The sequence below is a fragment of the Myotis lucifugus genome, unplaced genomic scaffold, assembly GCF_000147115.1.
Source record: "Myotis lucifugus unplaced genomic scaffold, Myoluc2.0 scaffold_202, whole genome shotgun sequence".
NCBI classification, from domain to species: domain Eukaryota; kingdom Metazoa; phylum Chordata; class Mammalia; order Chiroptera; family Vespertilionidae; genus Myotis; species Myotis lucifugus.
Genome location: NW_005871250.1, coordinates 1,792,776 through 1,810,630, shown reverse-complemented (window position 1 = coordinate 1,810,630; position 17,855 = coordinate 1,792,776). Strand labels below are relative to the sequence as shown.

General features: G+C 34.1%; 1 protein-coding gene across 4 annotated transcripts in view; it reads left to right on the top strand.

The window, feature by feature from the left end:
- The window catches only part of SPINK5 (serine peptidase inhibitor, Kazal type 5), a 68,935-nt gene that overhangs the window by 13,373 nt on the left and 37,707 nt on the right, over nucleotides 1–17,855 (top strand). For all 4 annotated transcript variants that reach the window (XR_002831352.1, XM_014463232.2, XM_014463231.2 and 1 more), the window contains exons 5-10: nucleotides 8,181–8,308; nucleotides 10,039–10,102; nucleotides 11,016–11,143; nucleotides 12,583–12,649; nucleotides 15,531–15,658; nucleotides 17,069–17,156. Coding sequence is in view for 3 of the 4 variants with exons in the window: in XM_014463232.2 (XP_014318718.1) it covers nucleotides 8,181–8,308; nucleotides 10,039–10,102; nucleotides 11,016–11,143; nucleotides 12,583–12,649; nucleotides 15,531–15,658; nucleotides 17,069–17,156 (603 nt within the window). In the remaining variant the exon portion in view is untranslated. The remainder of the gene's footprint in view (nucleotides 1–8,180; nucleotides 8,309–10,038; nucleotides 10,103–11,015; nucleotides 11,144–12,582; nucleotides 12,650–15,530; nucleotides 15,659–17,068; nucleotides 17,157–17,855) is intronic.

Below are 17,855 nucleotides of genomic sequence, written 5' to 3'. Positions count from 1 at the left end.
ACGATCTTTACATTCAAGAATATCAATAAGCCCCAAATAGGATTAAAAGAAAAAAATAGGTAATTCAGCAATAATGTTTAGAAACTTTAATACTCTACTCTCATAAACTGATAAACAACTAGACAGAATATCATCAAAGATACAGAATACTTGAACACTATCAGTTAATTGAACCTAAACTGAAAAATAGAGAATGCTTTCCCAGTGATTGCAGAAGGTCCATTTTTTTTCAAGTAACAGCGGAACATTCTTCCAGATAGACTATATAATAGGATATAAAACATATCTCAATACATTAAAAGTAGTTGAAGTTATACAGTTTGTTGTCTGATCACAACAGAATTAAATACAAAATCCCCAAGAAAAATAAATTATGAAAATTTCCAGATAACTGAAGGATCAAAGAAACAACATGACAGGAATTAAAACATAACTTGAGCCCAACCAGTGTTGCTCAGTGGTTAGCATCAACCTATGAACCAGGAGGTCACAGTTCAATTCCCCATTCTACATATCTGGGTGGTAGGTTCAATCCCCAGTAGGAGGTGTGCAAGAGGCAGCCAATTGATAATTCTCTCTCATCATTGATGATTCTATCTATCTCTCCCTCCCCCTTTCTCTGAAATTAGTGTGTGTGTATGTGTTGTTTTTCTTTAAAAAGCAACAACATAATTTGAACTGAATATAACAAAAAACATAGTAATTCAAGACTTAACAGGTTTTAGCTAAAGTAGTATACAGTCATACCTCGGTATCCATGGGGGATTTCACAGATACCAAAATCCACAGATGCTCAAGTCCCTTACTTAGTCCTTTGTATCATGGGTTCCATATTCATAGAAAAAGGTCACATTTTAATAATCTGAGCTTCCACATTAAGAAAGATAGAGGGAAAAAAGAGCAAATGAAACCCCAAGCAAACAGAAGGGACATAAAGATTAGAGCAGGGATTAATGAAGTACAAAACATAAGGAATAAAAAAATAATAATAAATCAAGTCTAAAAGTTGGTTCTTTGAAAAGATTAACAAGCTGACAAACCTTTAGGTAAATTGACTTAGGAAAGAAAGAATAAACAAAAATTTCCAAAATCAGTAATGAAATATGCAGTGTAAATATATATCTTAGAGAAATCACAAGAATTATAATGGAATATTATGAACACATTTATGCCATAAAGTGGACAGCTGAGATGAAATGGATAAATTTCTCGAAAGAAATTATTAAAAATGAACCCAAGAAGAAATAGAAGATCAAAATAGACCTATAGCAAGTAAAATAATTAAATCCATAAGAAAATACCAGATCTAGATGACTACATTTGTGATTTTCATCAGATTTTGAAAGAAAAAAGTAATACCAATCTTTACAGACTCATTCAGGAAATAGAGGAGTAGGTTACCTTATCAGCTCATTCTAAATGAAGCCAGCGTTATTCCAATACAAAATCCAAAGGAAGACATCACAAGTAGAGGGAAAACTGACAAATATCCCTCGTAAGCAGAGCTGGAAATATTTTAAACAATATATTTAAACGATCTTTACATTCAAGAATATATTTAAACAATCTTTACATTCAAGAATATATTTAAAATATATAAAGAATATATTTATTGAACATAAAAGAAGAAAGCCATGACCAAGTAGGAATTATTTTAGGAATGCAAGTTTTGTTTGACAACAGAAAATTTGATACACCATATTGATAGAACGAAGGACAAACTACATGTTTATTTCAATAGATGAATAAAAAGCACTTAACAAAGTCCAACACTCATTCAAGATAAAAATTTACACAAGAAAACTAACAATAGACAAACCATTTCAGCTGATAAAGGGCATCTATGAAAAACCTACAGCTTACATTATACTTAATGGTTAGAAAGTGAGTACTTTGACCGTAAGACTGAGAAGAAAGCAAAGATGTTTGCTCTCACCAAACATCTTTTTTCTATTTGACACACTACTTCTATTCAACTTGAACTGGAGGATCTAGCCAATATAAGGCCAAATTTCTTAATTAATTTGAGACATCATGATTGAGAAGGAAGCAACTGTCTTTAATTATAGGGATATCACATTGTATATAGACAACCCTAATGATCCACAAAAAGAAAAATCGCTAAAACTAATAAAAGTTTGGCAAGGTTTCAGTATACAAGATTAAAACTCTAGTGTATTTCTATATACTAGCAATAAACAATCCAAAATGTTAATTATTAATTTCAATCATAATAGCACAAAATAATAGAATATGTAGAAATAAATTTACAAATGCAAGACTTGTACATTAGAAACTACAAAACATTGAAATGAAAGAGCTAAGTAAATGGTGAGGTAGTCCATGGTAATTCTCCCAAAATTAGTCTCCAAATGCAACATATTTCCTATGAAGATTCTGGCAGTCGTTTTTTGTTCTTTTTTGGGAGTAGAAATTCACAAGTTGAATCTAGTATTTATATAGAAACGTTGGGACACTTAACGGTAACTGACTTCAAAACTTATTGAAAGTAATTGTGATCACAACAGTGTGTTATTTGGTATAATGACAGACATAAAGATCAATGGAATAGAATTGAGATATCGTACATTTATGATCAGTTAACAATGCTTAAAAAATTGACTAGCTATATCCATAAAAATAAACTTAGATTCTTACCTTATATCATACAAAAAATTAACTCAAAATGGATTATGTTCCCAAGTATAAGAGCTATAGCTATAAAGTTTTTATAGTAAAACATAACAAAAAATCAGGAATTGGAATAAGTGGTTTTAGATTTGAAACCAAAAGCATGATTCATGAATATAAAATTAATAATTTGGAATTTATCAAAATTAGAAACTTTTGTGTTTGAAATGAGATCACTGAAACAATTGCAAAGCACCTAATAGGCTGGGGGAAAATGTTCACAAATCATGTATTGTAAAAGACTTCTATCCACAGTATATAAGGACTTCTTACAACTCAATTATAAAGATGAACAACTCAACTAAAAATAAACATTACACTAAAGGTATATTAATGTTTAATAAGCACATAAAAATATATTCTACATTGTTATTACTTAGGGAAATGTACATTAAGATCACAGTGAGATAGTTACACTACCTCTAGAGTGGCTCTAATCATAAAGATAGAAAATACAGAATATTGTTAAGATTGTGGAGAATCTGGGACACTTCCAGACTGCTGAGAGGAGTATACAAGGGTGCAGCAACACTGAAACACAGTTTGGCAATTTTAAAAGAATTAAACATGAATTTATGTTTAATATCATATGTTATTTTATGATGTTATGCTAATATTTACTGTGTTTAATATGATGTTATGTTAAATATGAACTAGCAAATTCAGTACTAGAAATCTATACCAATGAAGTGAAAACACATGCCCACACCAAGTCAGGCATGTGAATATTCATAGCAGCATTGTTTTAAATAATCCAAAACTGAAAACAATCTAAATACTTAAATGTCCACTAGTGAATGGATAAACAAATAGAGCTACATTTTTACAATGAAATATTATACAGCAATTAAGAAGAAATGTACCACTGATGCTGTTAAAATATGGATGAACCTAAAAAAATATTATGCAAAATTTAAGAAGCCAGAATCAAATATATATTTATGAGTCCATTTATATGAAATATCCAGAAAAGGTAAATTTATAGAGTCAGAAAGTTCAGTGGCTGCCTAAGGCTGGAGCTGGGAGCTAGGATTAACTATAAATAGATACAGGGGAAACCTTTGGAATGATGGAAATATTATAAAATTAGGTTATAGTGATGGTTGTATAACTCCATAAATTTACTTAAAATTAAATATTACTTTTAAAATTAGTGAATAATATGCTTTCATTGTATGTATATCCAATGTTTATATCTTTTTCCCAATAAACATTGCATATATTTTCATCTCTTTCTTTCTGTTTTATAAGTCATACTAGAAATCTATCATATCAGCTTTTTTGTTAATCCCCAATATATTAGTTTTTGAGAAGTGTGTGCCAAAATCTCTTACTCCAGTTGCTGATTTATCTATCATAATCTGTTGGTTGTTGACATATTTAGAACCTGTGATTTAAGCTAATGATTATTTTACCTTTTCCCCTTCTTCCTATTACTTTATATAATGTCCTTTTTTTTCTCAAGATGCATTTTGGACTCAATTCTGTATCTTAAGTATTAATATTGCTGCTCTGCTCTCATTCATTTTTACCTTATATATATCTTTTTTATCCTATTGTAATTTTTGAGTGCCTTTTTAATTTTTCTCTTGTGATCAATAACTCTGTTCCTATACTTAAAATATAAACAAAAATTATATTTTAATTTGTGGGGTTAGTCAATTTACACTTTTTGTTACTTGTTTTACTAGGAGTTGGTTTTCACAATTTTTCATATTTTTAGTTACTAGACTTTTTTTACAAATTATTTTTGAAGTAGTTTCTTCCTTCGTCTTTTCTTTGATGATGACTTAAATGTAACATATCTTTTTGTTGTTCTTCTCATGACTATCCTAAATCAAATATCTGTAATTATAATTTATCACAATTGCTAATGTCTGTGTTTATTGTTAATATCTCTTCTCCCCTAATATGTTAGTCTGCTCTCAGTTCATTTTGTTAAAATCCCCTAAACTTCCACAGTTTTGTTATTGCCCAGATTATAGATTTGAGTGCTATGGCTACTTTTCTTCTTCTTTCACTTTTCACGAATTCTAGCAATGTCCCCTGCTTCTTCAAATATTCTTCCTGTATATGTTCACCTCTTCTTGAAGATTTCTAAATTTATTCTTTATGTATTTTTTTAGATGTTTTCTATTTTAAATTAGTTGTTGTATTTTGTTTTGGTTTTTGGTCTTCTATGTGAGTTTTCTAATCTGATCTTCTGGTTCATAAATTCATTATGTATTTGTACCTATCCTATTTTTATTCTTTATTTGGTTTATTTATTACCATTTAAATATTTTTTCATACCTAAAGCTTCCACTTTTTTCTTCCTTTATAACTTCTTTTTTTCTTGCTTTATATTGCAGTATCTTCCCTCATCTCTCTGAAGCATAGTTATGTTCTCAGTAAATTATTTTTCTATGCATTCCAATAGTTCTGCTTCAGTTGATACTGAATATTGTTCATATTACCATATCTTTTATGTTGTTCTGTATTCAAATATACAGATATTTTTACTGTAATATTCCTTGATGGCTTTAGGTGTGTGTTTTTTCCTGCTAAAGTGAGTTAGATAATATTGAAGGCCAAGCTTTAGTGGCTTTCTCTCCAGTGAGTGTAAGGACAGGAAAAGGGAAGGCCCACAGCCGGAGGTTCTGGAGCCAGTGTTGCACTCTCTGGTTCACTGCCACCTCACCAGGTCAGGAATCCGCCTGTAAGATCTCAGCAATTGTCAGCATTAGGAAGAGGTGTTCTCTGTAGGTTGTGCTCCACCAGCCCTTGGGGTTTGGAGGAGGAGGAGGTGGAGTAGTAAATGCTTGCACCTGTTCTCATCACCTCCCAGCTGGGCTTTGACCTGCCCTGTCATCACTCTGCTGACACCTGTGACCTAGTATGCTGCGGTTGATTTTTCTGTTGAAGAGGGATAGCAGTGATTGTGGAAATTAATAACTTTGATTCACATTGCTGAGGCTTCTATAGTTTCAACAAAATGATTATTCAGAGAAAATCAGCAGCTCCCTGTTGTTGTTGTTTTTTAAATATATTCTTATTGATTTCAGAGAGAAAGGGAGAGGGGTAGAGAGATAGAAACATCAATGATGAGAAAGAATCATTGATCGGCTGCCTCCTGCACACTCCCTACTGGAGATCAAGCCACAACCCGGGCATGTGCCGTGACCAGGAATCTAACTGTGATCTCCTGGTTCATAGGTCAACGCTCAACCATTGAGCCACACTGGCAAGGCCCCTGTTGTTTTCTTATACTCCATCCATACTCCTCATCTTTTTGCCCGGTGAAGAGAACAATCTAGTTCCTATCACAAATCCTTTGCAATAGGAGTTCTCTATGCCTAGAATGTTCTTTCCTCAGATCTTCAAAGGCCGGCTCCTTCTCATTAATCTCATATCACCTCAACTATTACCATTGCTGAGAGATCTTTCTTGACACTATATTTAAAATAGCCACTCTTCTAGGTGCTCTCATATTGTTCAGTATATTTTTCATAGCACTTACTATAATTTAAAATTCTTTGTATTTATTGCCTCTCTCTTCCCACTAGAATGTAAGTTTCTTAGAGCATGTATTTCTTTTTATTGTTGTTGTTTATTTTTCTTTTTTTTCCCTGTGGGAATGTGACAGTCTATGGAATGCCTAGAGCCTAGTGAGTGTGTAATGTCTTTTAAGTAAAAATAAGAAACTGAATGGATGAAAATAACACATATGGCCATTACTTATCCTGTTTTCACTCTATTTTTTTACCTCTTCCTAAACATATGGCATGAATAGTGGGGTATGTCCTATAGCTTTTCTATTTTAATTTTTCCCTCTTTGATGGCTTCTTTGTTTCTCAATGTAATCTTCTGTTTTACAAATTCATTATATATTTGTATTCATCCTACCTTTGTTCTTTATATTGTATGACACTCTAGGTTCAGGTCTATATTTTAAATGTTTCATATCTATAATTAAATATTTTTATTATGACAATCTTGACATCAAAAATTTTATTTTGCAATGTGACATCATAAAGAAAAAATCTCCGGTTTTATTCTTAGATTTTAGAAAGAAAGTAAATTCAAGTTAACTCTATATATTTTTTAGTTAGCTTATGTCACAATAGTGAGTTGCCAAATAATGTTTCATAAGTATTCATTTGATCTTCAACATGAATCTATAATGTGGATAGGGTGTGAATTTCCATTTTTCAGATGAGGAAAGTGAAGTTCAAAGAGGTGAAGTAGGTGGGTGGCTGATCTGAGAGTTAAAAACTAGTCTTTAGTTATTACGTAGTGCAGTTGTTTTTCTCATTGTTCAAGTTTGTCCCTGAGTATATATCATATTATGAGAGTCATGATTTGGGGATTTCTCCAATTATCTCTAAAAGGTGTTTAATTTTATTGGTTTGATTGTCAATAGAGAAAACAACAGGGGCGAGAACAACAACAATAAGTGGTTATGATGTACTGGGCACAGTTTTAAATGCTGCACATGTATTAATATATTTAAATCTCTTTATAATCCTGAGAGCAGTCTGTATGCATTTTTCAAATGAGGATACTAAAGCACAGAAAGGTTAAGTAACTTTTCCATATCACATAGCTAGTAAATGGCAGAGTTAGAACTATGAACCTAAAAATCTGGCTTGTGATCATTACCCTAACTGGTAATAACAGAAACTTTATTGCAGCTTATAGTTTACAGTGAGCTTGAAAATGTATGATCTACAATACCAATCTGTAAAGAAGGCAAGCAGGATTTTATAGACAAACAGTCCTAAGTTTCAGAGAGGTGATTTGGTATCTTACACAGACAGCAAGGAGCTAAAATTATACTGAAATTCTTCTCAAATCTAATTATATCTCTGTTCTTGAACCATGTTTTATTATCCCCGATTTTATTATCTCAGTGTGGTTTCCTTAATATGTGTTTCTTCTCCAGTGAATTATATTGTTGTGGGCTTAAAACAGACCTATGCCCTACCCGTGGTGGGCAAACCGCGCCTCACGAGCCACATGTGGCTCTTTGGCCCCTTGAGTGTGGCTCTTCCACAAAATACCACGTGCGGGCACGCACGTACAGTGCGATTGAAACTTCGTGGCCCATGCGCAGAAGTCGGTATTTTGTGGAAGAGCTGGTGTTTTGTGGAAGAGCCACACTCAAGGGGCCAAAGAGCCGCATGTGGCTTGCGAGCCGCAGTTTGCCGACCACTGCGCCTAGCCGGTTTGGCTTAGTGGATAGAGTTTAGGCCTGCAGACTGATGAGTTGCAGGTTCGATTCCAGTCAAGGGCACATGCCTGGGTTGAGGGCTCAATCCCCTGTGGGGGCGTGCAGGAGGCAGCTGATCAATGATTCTCTCTTATCATTGATGTTTCTATCTCTCTTCCTCTCCCTTTCTCTCTGAAATCAATAAAAATATATTTAAAAAAACACAAAAAAACAGTAAGTACCTAAGGAATATTTTCTCTCTTAATGTTCTTATGTTCTTTAACCACATCTCTTACAGTTGAATTGCGATGACTTCAGGAAAGGAGAAAGAGATGGGGATTTTATCTGTACCTTTGATAATGCAGCTGTGTGTGGCACAGATGGGAAAACTTACAGCAACAGATGTGCCCTGTGTGCTGAGAACATGTGAGTATTCTCTGAAGCAGGCTTTCTCCCTACAGCATTTTCTCTGTATAATTACATGACACATTTTTTCTTATGGTCTTTAATGATTCATTTTGTGGGAGTTAGTCATCCATAAATTATTAGAACCACTTCTTTTACTACCCTTAAAGAAAAATATTTATATCACTTTATATTTTACAAAGCACTTTTGTGTGCTATTTATCAGATGGTTCTCACCGCCTCTATGAAGCAGATATATATTATATGTATATATATATATATATATATAAGCATATATCTATACATACATGCAATGTACTATTTTCTATTTATCTATTTCTGATTGTATTCTGTTCTACAGGGAATTATTTAATCATCAACTTATATTAAGTTCTCAGTAATTTATAGTATTAGACTAGGTAATTGGGACTCTTAATGTTGAACTTCTTTCCATCTCTTTAACCTTCACCACATCAATAAAGCATCTCGCTGTCCTATATTTTGTCCCATTTGTTCCTTCTCCACCCTCAATACTAGGTTTGGTTATTGATTGTATTCAGCTAACAAGATAGCACACTTGCTTTGCAGGTTCTGGCTTGTGACCTCAATCTTTAATTGTCTGCTCTACAGTTTTTGTAAATATAACAAACAATGTCTGAGAAGAGTGGTAAAGGCTATGAAAGAGATTTAGTCTTCAAGGTTCTGCAAGCTTATCCCTCCTTGTAATAGGTATCTTAACCAAGGCACCACTGGATTAAATCACTCCAATCCCTCACATGACTGCATTTTCAGAAATACACTCTAAAATTAGATCCTCAACTCTTACCAAGGGACAACATAAAGAAACAGAAAGCAAAAACAGACATGGGAAGCGCATACTGGTTTTTATTAATATGTGTTTTGTAACACTGCTGTGAGCACACTGCACATTTAGTTTCTACTCTGACTTACATGGGGAATCCTGTGGTAGATTCTTTAAATCTCTGGTTCAGGTGTAAGTTTCTCTCCCATCGTTTCTGGTATGCTTCATGTACTGTGCAGTGAGAGTCATGCTGCTCATTGCATTTCTTAGCTCGGTCTACTAGAAGACTCTGGAATCATGTTGGAATTTAATATTTTTGTTCCCTTCAGCTGATATTTTTTGATATAACACATTTCTTATCACTTTACTAAGTTTTTACTTTTCTTGTTTGTATTGTATTTTTGTTGTTATATAAATGCTTTAGTTGCAAGCTGCCTTATCTTTATAGAAAGTAGGAAGTGTGTCCTACATTTATGGTTCTATGTTTTCAAATATGCTTTAAACTCTATTAGATGGAATAAGGTTAATTATTAAGACTTTATTAACTTTCCATGAAAAACAAAGGATGGTATAATGGGATGCTAGATACTGTAAACTTGAATTTGTTTATTAAAACCAAGAACAACAAAGTTCCTTGGGGGGCATCTAATATCTAATTACAAGCTTTACTTTTTCCCACAATTCTGATAAGGTCCCCTCTGGACATAGCAAAACAAATCTGGAAATAACATTTACAGGTGTGCATCTTATTGTCCTGTCGATGTGATTTCATTTCTTTGACTCTCAAGTTATAAACCTAGGCTCTCCTTAGAGTAAGTAAAGAAAATAATGCAATGTGACGCCTGTTTTTAAGAGCAAAGAATCATAAAACAATGAAGATAAGTTAACACTCGAATGATGAGAAGTTCTGTGATACTAAACTGCTATGTCTCCGAACTTTCAATTCCAGTAAAACCAGGTCCCAAGTCGACATAAAAAACGAAGGGGAGTGTGAAAGCAGTAATCCAGAGCAGGTGAGCACAAATGTCAGAGGGTGGGAAACAGTGGGGCCGGGGCGCTGACTTCGAAGAGAAAGAAGGCTCTTTGCTCCTCCTTCGTTGGTGGGGTGTTTGAACTGGGATACTGCTTGTTTGATGAAAAGCAATTGATAGTTTCTGAAACTAGACCAGGTTACTTTAGTAGTTAGACCTTTCAGCTCTATTTCAGCTTTCTATGGAAAAACAGAAGGAAGGGAGGGAGGGAGGGAGGCAGGGAGGCAGGGAGGGAGGGAGGAAAATTCGTTAAAAGGGAACTACCTGTGTATAAGGCATAATGTTTTGAAAATCAAAGGTCACTACACTCCTGTCACTCACCTAAATTGAAATCCCGGCATTGTCACTTGCTGTCAGGAGACCTTGGGCAAACCCCTTAACCATCCTGTTCCAGTGTTTCCATATCTAAAAATGATATTTGGGTTAACTAGCTTCTTTTTATGCTAAAATTCTGTGAGCCTTTAATGTTATGGGAAGGAAGTGAACATCTCACTATATCACAGTTGACTTGTTCTCACTGAATGACTTTTCTAAGTCAAGTTTTGGTGCCCTTCTTATAGGCACCAGCGATTACCTCCATCAAGACTTTTAGCATGTATTTTAAATCTCTCTTTGTCTGTGTGACCCAGTAGATTGTGAGCAAGCTGAGGGCAAGGACTGTGTTCTACCTTAGTTCTAGTACACAGTAGGTTATCCATGTTTACTAATAAGTGAATTAATAAGTAAATGAGTTCCATACTTCACCATGTGAATTATACGGAGCTACCTCTGAGACTGCTCTTGGTGGCTAATTTGCATTGGACAGAAAGACACTGAGTTCTATAAAATTTCTGAAAGCAGCATTGTAAGGATTACAATCAAGGTGGCAAATGTCACATTTCTTCTCCTGTTCTAGGATGTTTGTAATGCTTTTCGGCCTTATGTGAGGGATGGAAGACTTGGATGCACGAGGGAAAATGATCCAGTTCGTGGCCCTGATGGAAGGACGCATGGCAATAAGTGTGCGATGTGTGCTGAGCTGTTGTGAGTATCAAGTCCCCAAGCAGGCCAAGCAGGTGGGCTTGATGAGGATGCCCTTGGTGGCTGTCCTAAGCACCACTCCACAGAGAGATCAAGTCCTCATCATGCAATCTTTTGTCTTCATAAGGCAAAATGGCCCTTGCTCCCAGAGTGGCCTTTCTCTTTTTAATTCATATCATTTGCTAAAGTTTCTTAAAAGGAGTGGATAAGGTGGTTATGTTAGTTAGTTATTAAATTCAAGACTTAATTTGTTCCATATAATGACATGAAATTGCACAATGTCTTATAAGGCATAATGCTTTGAAAATTAAAAAGCACTTTCATATGGAATAACCTAGTTCAGTCATTTGACATGCATTGATTTTTGGGGCAGGTATTAGAGACTTACTACAATGAAAGTCTAATTTAAAATAATAATAATGACAACAATGTCATGTGGCCGAATTTATTGTTAGTATAAAAGATGGAATTTATGAAAGGGAAGAACTGTTAGGTTAATCTTTCTCATGATTCTGAGCTCTGAGACCCAGGTATGAATACGATCCAATAAGTCTTTAATATTCTGGATGTTCAACAAGATATAGAATCTAATCCGTATGCCAGCAAGCCTTATAGTACTCTGTATATATCTCTGGGATCTCTAAAAGCTGGACAGAGAAAGATTTACAGATTAATAAACTTCACACCTGCCTTTGAAAATTAAAGTGCACTGTTGTAGAATTCAAGGGCATGTCTTAACAGGTTTACAATATAGTGATTATAACTGGTTTCTAGACTGGAAATCAGCCACATTTTCACTTGTTTAGAACTAGGAGACATGTGCTTTTAGTGTTCAAACCTGTACTAATTCTTCAGCTTTCATTTTCTCTTTATGCACTAGCCAAAAAGGGGAATTTGACCTCCCTAACTCTTAATTTCTTTCTCTGTAGAACTAAGATAATAATGTAGGAAGAGACTGTAATTAGATAATAGATGATATGAAAGGACTTAGAAGCTCAATTTCATGTAGCTTTTATTAACAATAGTGCTTTTACATAAAGGCAAACAAAATACTTTACAAGGTATAAAACGCTATACATAGGGTGTGGGTGACAATATTTCCAATACTCAGTCTGGTTTCACCTTGTCACAGCATTGTTTTAATGCTCTTGGTTCTGCCTGTTAAAGGGAATTCTTCTGACAATATGTTTGTCAATCAAGGAGTCACACCCATCGAGTTACACAGAACAAAGCTTCTAATTGACTGTGAGTGAGTCAGTTTCGCACCCTTCCTTATCTTTAGTAATTTTCAGGCTCAGACATTCAAGACAGAGAAAAGCTTGTCTAATGTAAGTGGATCAGTTTAACAGGTTAGGGCAAAAGATATAAAAGTGCTTAACACAGAACTGGACACTGAAAATAGGATCGAGGTATAAACTGACCAAGTGTTTCATTCTTCACAGCTTAAAAGAAGCTGAAGAAAATAGAAAGCGACACGATGAAACCAGAATTCGACGAAGTGCTGAAAAGGTAAATTACTCACCAACACAATTGGGTTCTTGTGGCTATAAATCTTAATAAACATATGCTTAAACGTTTGAGGTCATTTAATAATGTCATTGTCCTTCATTATCACATTATTCTTTCCCTTAATTTCACAATTCCCCAAGTTTACCATTCCTAGTACATTAATAATTAAATTCATTTTTAAAACAGCATTTCTCACCTAAAGCTCAAAATATGCAATTTCCTCTTTGCTTAAAAAAAAGAATGTAAGTCAGAAAGTTTAGGCAAATTAAATTCCACTTAATTTTCATCAGACTTCTCTCTGGCTTTCGTGTAAATTAATCTTGCTTTGAATAAATTATAAAAAATATAACAATATAAATTAGACAGGAATAACTTTAAAAATAATTTTTCATTATTTAAGACCTTTATTAACAGCTTCATACAGTTTGTTGATGTTTTTGGGGGGAAACCAAATTGTAAAGTTTTATTACAAATTAAAAATGAGGTTCTAAGTTAAAAAATTATAAAATAAAAATAATTATAGTCTTTTGAACAAAATATATCCACTAGTATATTTTATGTATAATCCCATTTACAAAGGTCTTGCTTCTGTTACATGAAAATTTCAAACAAATATTGAGCTTGTGGTTTTAAAAATACACCCACAATTAAGTTTTTAAGAATTATTAGATGATTTAATTTTCCATCTAGCATGACAATGATATTCATTTTGTTAATAGAATAGGCATTGTAGGTAATACAGCCTGATTTCTTAAATCACGAAGGCTAGTTAACCTACTTTCAGTAAAAGTGATACAGTTACTTTGCTAAATAATTAAAATTATTGATGCCAGCCTTTTGTTGAGGAGTCAGAGCACCTAAGTTTTAGACTGAGCTCTGTCATGCTCTTGTGTGTGAAACTGAGCCAGTCATCTCTTCTCTCTGGGCCTCAATTTTTCTTGGCAGCGGAATAAAGAGGTTGATTAAGTGATCTCAATTCTGCTTTCCTGTTGGTTTGGGATTCTAAGTCTTGCACCTTATGTGCTAATACAAGTATAAAATTATTGTGGATTATAGGGCACATGTTTTCCCAAGGGAAACACAGATCCAGTTTATGGTAGTCAAGGCCTGACCTTTCACTTCATATTGCTACTCAATAAAGCAAAAATCTCAACTTTCATAGGGTATTCAGTGTTTCAGTTAAGAAGCACGAAGCATTCAGAGTTGTCAACAATTTGTTCAGTACTCACTGAAATTTGAAAAGCAGTTCTTTAGTGGTGGTTATTAAACTTCAGTCTGAAACCTTGGGTCACCATGTGATAGTCAGCATTTTACTTCTTCGTAAACACAGAGAGTTCTTTTCCCTTGTCTTTCATCACATCTTGGCTATTTTTCCCTCATCCTCTCTGTGGCTAGGGTCATTGTTTTGGTAGGGTCATTGGACAAGATTATGTTGAATAGGACAGGTTTATAGTGATGGCTCAATATCTGCCCCATAATTAAACTGTCAGTGGGTTGCTCACAAAAGTATTTCTACAGAATCTCCTTGGGTGAATCACAACTTATAAACTGAAATTATCATTGTTTCTCTTATGGGAATCATTGAGCATTGATTTTATTGCCATGTTATGATTACCAGGTGACTTCTGTGTCTGTATTCCTAGATTGTTACAACCAGGAAGTTTGGAGCACACCCATTGCTCCTCCAAAAACAAATATCTTCTTATTAGGAGGTAATTAGGATTCCCTTTTAAAGTGTCCTAAGTAATAGGTATTTTTTAAAAAGAGAGAGAATTCAAATTTTTTAAAGGGTCCTAAAGAACGTCTGTTCCAAAAACTTCATTTTGTAGGTGGTGGGATTTGGGTCTCAAAGGTAGTGAGATTTTATGATGGTCTCCCAGTGGGTTTGAAGCACAATCCAGCTGCCCAGGTCTCTGACTCAAACCACACTTTATGTTCATGTTTTCTTGGCTAAAATGGAAAAATGAAAGTCACACAGTTGAAGAGAAGGCTAAAGGGAAGCATTTTTGTAGGTTATATTATAGTAATATATGTCATCACAAAATATGTTTACTGATATAGAGATTCCCAAGTCTAGAGTAATGTGTGTGTGTATAAACTTACCCCACATCAAATAGTAGTTTTCAAAACACGAAGAAAAACCAGAGAATACTGAACCAAAGCATCAAGAAATCAGTACAAACCTTTCAGATTTTGCAGGGAAGTCACAATCTTTTTAAGGTTTTCTAAATAAATATTCATCTTGATATTCTATCTCTCTAAGAAGGGGAGTGAATGAAAATTAGATTCACTCTCTCTAAGGTGTCCAACTATCATATTATAAACAAACATCTATAAAGGAGCAGAGTACATAAAAACGATGCACGATTCCATGGAGAAAACAAACTAACGTAAGCCAAATGCTGTTGGATACCATCTTATTTTTTTTCCTTGCCAACTAGTTTGGATTATTCTTGACTTGATCCATATTAAGTAGCATGTAAGTATCTCACCTCATAGCTTCTATATTCTCATTGTCAATTTTTATTTTATTTTATTTTGGCTGCTGCATTTTGTTGGAACACCATGAAAGATCTTTTGTTTTCTATTATATTTTTTCATAGATTTGGAAGTTAACAAGAACTATCTAGTTTTAGGAAATACTTTCTCAACCTTATCCTTTCTAAGGCTCTTTTACCTTTCAATAAATATACCACATAGCAAATACAGGCACTGAGTAATTTCACAATGTAATTACTATTTTTATTAATTCTCATTAATATGTAATACGTGTTTACCAACACCTTTAAGACCTGACATCCTTTGACTATGAAGTTCTGGTATAAATTTTCTGTATCAAAATATAGAAACATGTTCAATGTAATTGCTTGTCTTTTTAAAGGATTTTTGCAAAGAATTTGAAGACCAAGTGAAGAATGGAAGGCTTTATTGTACCAGAGAGAGTGACCCAGTCCGTGGCCCCGATGGCAGGATGCATGGCAACAAATGTGCCCTGTGTGCTGACATTTTGTGAGTACATATGTGGTTTCTTTGGAGTGATTCAGAAGGTGAAGTGGCGATTGATTGGAATGATGAGTAAGAACAGTGTTGAGCTCTAACCGATTTGGCTCAGTGGATAGAGCATCGGCCTGCAGATTGAAGGGTCCCAGGTTTGATTCCGGTCAAGGGCATGTACCTTGGTTGTGGGCATATCACCAGTAGGGGGCGTGCAGGAGGCAGCTGATTGATCTTTCTAACTCTCTATCCCTCTCCCTTCCTCTCTGTAAAAAATCAATAATATATATATAAAAGAACAGTGTTGAGGTGAAGATTTGTTGTTCAGATTTTTCGAGCAGTTTTATGTTCTCTACAAATCATAATACCACCACTAAATAGATCCTAAAGATGTTTGTCTATTTCTGATTACGAATGGATTTTATTACCCAGTGAAAAGGCTAGATAACAAAATACTTCTTAACATTTCCTCTCATGAATTTTGTAAGCCTTCTATGAGATAGTCTTAATACAAAATGAGGGTAAAAGCAGGTACCAAGACTTTGTTTCCTTCAGTAACTTTCTCATTGTGATCATCACACTTTCTTTAGATCCTTGAACTCTCTACGTTCTTTCTCTGTGCTCCCCTATGCCAGCTTGTCTCAGTCTTGACCAGTTAATGTCTTTTCTTCCATCGATTGCATTTTAACATTATCTTTCCTTGGATGAGACCTCCTAAAATCTCTAATTGAGATTCAATTCTTATAATTCTTACTGATTTTATTTCATAACAATCATGGCAGTTGGTAACTGGGAAAATTTTTCTATGACTGCTTATTGACTGTCAGTCTCTCTACTGGGCTATAAGTTCCAAAAGACAGGGTAGGTGTTTGTTTTGTGTACTACGGTGCTATATGCCCAGGCTAATGCTTGCCAAAACATAGTTACTATATGAATGAAACTTAAGGCTAAATAGCATAAAAAAGCCATGGATATGCGCGCGCGCACACACACACACACACACACACACACACACACACACACACGGTACAACCAAATGAAAATGTACCATAAGAGGAGAATATTCAGGTATGAAAATACGATGACAGATGTAGGACTCATTTTCACTTTGAGGTTTAAGATATCTTCTTAAAGAAGGGAGAATTTAAGCTAGGGAGATTTAGAAGAAAGGAAGATGATTTTTTTAAAAAAAAGATCATTACAATGAAAGGAAATGGCATACATGAAGGCAAAATGAAAGAGAGGGATTCTTTGGGGAAATAGTGGAGATTTCAATTTGATAAGGGACTTTAAGGTGATCAGAAAGTGTTTGTACAAGAACTCAGGAATATCTAGCTGTTTTTCCTCTTGTGCCTAAATGACAGTTTTATAAAATGAAGATTTAAAACATTATAATCATTTATTTGCTTTTGTTTCTTTCTGCAGAAAACAGCGTTTTTCAGAAGAAAAACATAAAGCAGATGAAAACCTGAGAAAGGCTGAAGAAAAAGTTAAAGTTAAAAGAGAAATCGAGGTGAGGATTAGTTTGATCAATCTAGTTAGAACTTTTATGGTATGTATATGTATGTGCATTTTACTCTGGAATACATTTTCAATATTGGTTCATTTTTTCTTCACTACTAATAGGTATTCTGGAAACTAATTTATAGTTATTATTTTATAAGAATTATGAGAATAAAATAATAACTATGATATTACAATTTTTAAGCTCTATTTGGAGGAAATTAATCAAGTTATATTAGTAAAATAGTTCCCTATTCCTAAATGAAGGTATATATCAAAGCATTACCTGACTCCAATTTTTCCCTTCCTTTCCTTTCTTCCTTTCTTTTTTTCTATAGTTTCCCTTACTTCAGTCTCTAGTCACTCAAGTCCTCCACATATCTCGCTGGATAGTCTTTCTAAAACAAAGGTTTGATTGTATTCTTCTCTGCTATAAATATTTATCGTTTTCCCATTTCCTAAGAATAAAGTCCAAATTCCTTTCAAACTTTAGTGGCCTGGTTTTGACTTATCTTCAAGGTCTCCTTTTTGACCAGTTCCCAAACCTTTTTCTCTTTGCTCACTATTTCTTTAGCCACTATGCTCATGACAACAAAGTATTAGCTTGAAATAACATGTCCTTTTATGCCTCTATGTCTTTACATATAATTCTTCCTCTTGAAGGACTTTTTGCCACATTGTGTTCCTGGAAATTATCCTAATGATACAA